This window comes from Rhagoletis zephyria, unplaced genomic scaffold (assembly GCF_001687245.7).
Source record: "Rhagoletis zephyria isolate East Lansing unplaced genomic scaffold, Rhagoletis_zephyria_1.1 Rzeph_scaffold_03500, whole genome shotgun sequence".
Taxonomy (NCBI): domain Eukaryota; kingdom Metazoa; phylum Arthropoda; class Insecta; order Diptera; family Tephritidae; genus Rhagoletis; species Rhagoletis zephyria.
Window position 1 is genome coordinate 59,855 of NW_016160583.1, and position 2,477 is coordinate 62,331.

A 2,477-nucleotide genomic window follows, 5' to 3' on the forward strand; every position below is an offset into this window, starting at 1 on the left:
TAATGTTCGGCTCCGCCCGAACTTAGACTTTCTTACTTGTTTTTGTCTGTCTTTTTTTATACAAATCCTATGATGGTCATACGTTCCAAACAGCTGGATAATTCTATAAAGTTGTTTTCCTTTTTGCCGGAAATCAGCACACAGGCTGCATACCGCCTATTGTACAGTTTCATGCTCCTTTTAATCTGTTTTAAATCTACTTAATTTACCAATAAATTGAAGCAGATTGTTGAATGTAAAAGAGCTACATTTTATGTTACCAGGCTAGTCTGATCTACGTGTTTTGTGCAAATAAATCTATGTTATTTCACATTCTGACAGAATGTTTCGCTTAAACATTTTTAGCTTCTTCATGGGCAATTCCATTTTATTGAATAAATTGCTGAACACCTAAATTTACGAATCTATACCACCTTTAGTGGTAGCTTTCTCAATACCGAAAAATATGTAAAAGAGCTCAGTTTTTCGCCTCTCAACACATCGCAGTCAATCTCTCACACATCAGCGTAAATAGTTCTAACTTTGTCCAACCTTCTTGAGTTTGAGCTCACTCCATCAGTGCAAAAATGGAGTCAGAGCTTAAGCTCACTTTTTATGCATGAGGCCCAATGACTCCATAAACTGCTTTGAGGAATATTAAAATTAACTCTTTCAAGGAGGGAATTAATCGACCCGGAAATTAGATCAACAACAAAAGCGATGGAAAGAATTATCCCTCTACTATGTAATGATTTGAGATTAATGAGCATACTTACACCTACTGCGGTAAGAAGGAATCGGATCGGTGAAGTGAAGAGATCATAAGGCATATATCGAATTGAAATCTTTCGGACTCGTTGAAGCCTATGGTATGCTCTAAAAAAAAGCTGCGAATTCCACTTTTGATTGAACAAGGGAAGTATATAACAACTTTATTAAGTTTACGGGTCAGAAAAGTCTGAAATGAAGCGTCAAATGAAAGCAAGAATAGAATAGTACTTAGCAATGGCGTAATCAAGATGGCTATGAAACAACCAATTAACGAAAAAAATGTACGACGTTAAACACTGTGAATATTGTTTAAATTAAATGTATGCTATTTACTTGAGCACCACTGCACATTAGGTTGGCCCAAAATGCATGTGAAAAACTTCTCAAATGAAGTAAATTTTTCGTAATATTAAGGAAAACAGTAACTCTAATATAAGGGTACTGTTTTCTTGTTTAAAGGAAATGCTTTCTTCTGAGTGTAGATGCATTTATGCATCAAAAATCAAATTTTACAAAAAAATATCGCTTACATATTTTCAGCTGGCTGTTAGGGCTCGATATGCAATGTACACGTACCTATCCACTTTTACTCAGTATGTCTTCTCTCACTCCTCCCTCACACACACTCACATACATTTGTATTAACTATTTTTCTTTCTTCCTTCTACAGAGTCCCAAATACGCGCCACCTATTGAATTTGTCGATGAGGCCGCACTCAGTCCGCCCGATGGCTACAAGGACAATGGCTTAAAGAATACCCTCGGTGGCGCGCTAAGCGGTCACATCTTTGGCGCCCAACACATCCAACAGCTACAGGTCATCCAGAGATTGCAGCAGCAAAGGGCCGCCATGCTGGCTGCACGCAATAATAATCAAATTCCGCCGCCGCCGCCACCAGTTGGCAGTGCAGCACTCAGTCAGCACCATCAGCAGCAGCATCAGCAACAACAGCAGCAGCAACAAGCAGGGCAGCAAGCGCAACAACAACAACACCAGCAATTACAGCAACAACATTCGCCAGACGATGACTCGCTGGGCGTTTGCACTGAGTGCGCCGAGTGTGCCGAGTGTGCTGCCAAGCAGCTCCAGGATACAGGTAAAAATTATGCAGACATTGTTAGCTTTTAAACCCACTTTGCATGTACTTCAGCCAACACAATTCTTGTGCTTATCGTACTTCTACTTATTATGTGTTGTTGCTGTTGTTGTTGTTGTTATTTGCTCGAACACCTGTAAACCGAAACGTGTTTATGCCGTCGAAAATCACCGGATGTTATGCACACGAGCATCGCAATGAGTGCCGTGCGGGTCGCAATGAGAGGGTGCGGGGCGGAGGGCTGGTTGGTATGGGCGTGGGGGGCGGTTGCGGTAATGGAAGTATGTATGTGGTTGAATTAGGAGCTTGTGGTGACAATGCAATTAGTCTGACTACACTGACAGTCGACTTTGTTGTTGGCGTTGGTAACTTATGATGTGGCACTGGCTGGCAGTCGGCTGTGTCCGCAGGGTTAGCATTGAGTCGTTCAAACTGGGTTGTGATTAGGCTGCGCTGGCTGAGTCTGTTGGATCAACCATACCTGCAGCTGTGCTTATGGGCTGCTGCACTTCCTCTCTAAATGCTGTCAAGGGACTGCCTGCTGTTTGCACGGGCCGAGGTGAATGCACCGGTCGGTCGGTATTTCAATTAATTGTAAATTATGTGGTTAAGTTTGGTTTTGTTTTTTTT

The 2,477-nt window shown here is 41.8% G+C and overlaps 1 protein-coding gene across 1 annotated transcript in view; it reads left to right on the top strand.

The window, feature by feature from the left end:
• The window catches only part of LOC108369116 (protein grainyhead-like), a 22,967-nt gene extending 20,534 nt beyond the window's left edge, over positions 1-2,433 (top strand). Inside the window, exon 2 of the mRNA XM_017624115.1 lies at positions 1,421-2,433. Within this exon, the coding sequence (XP_017479604.1) occupies positions 1,421-1,879 (459 nt within the window). The 3' untranslated portion in view covers positions 1,880-2,433. The remainder of the gene's footprint in view (positions 1-1,420) is intronic.
• Positions 2,434-2,477: the final 44 nt, after the last annotated feature.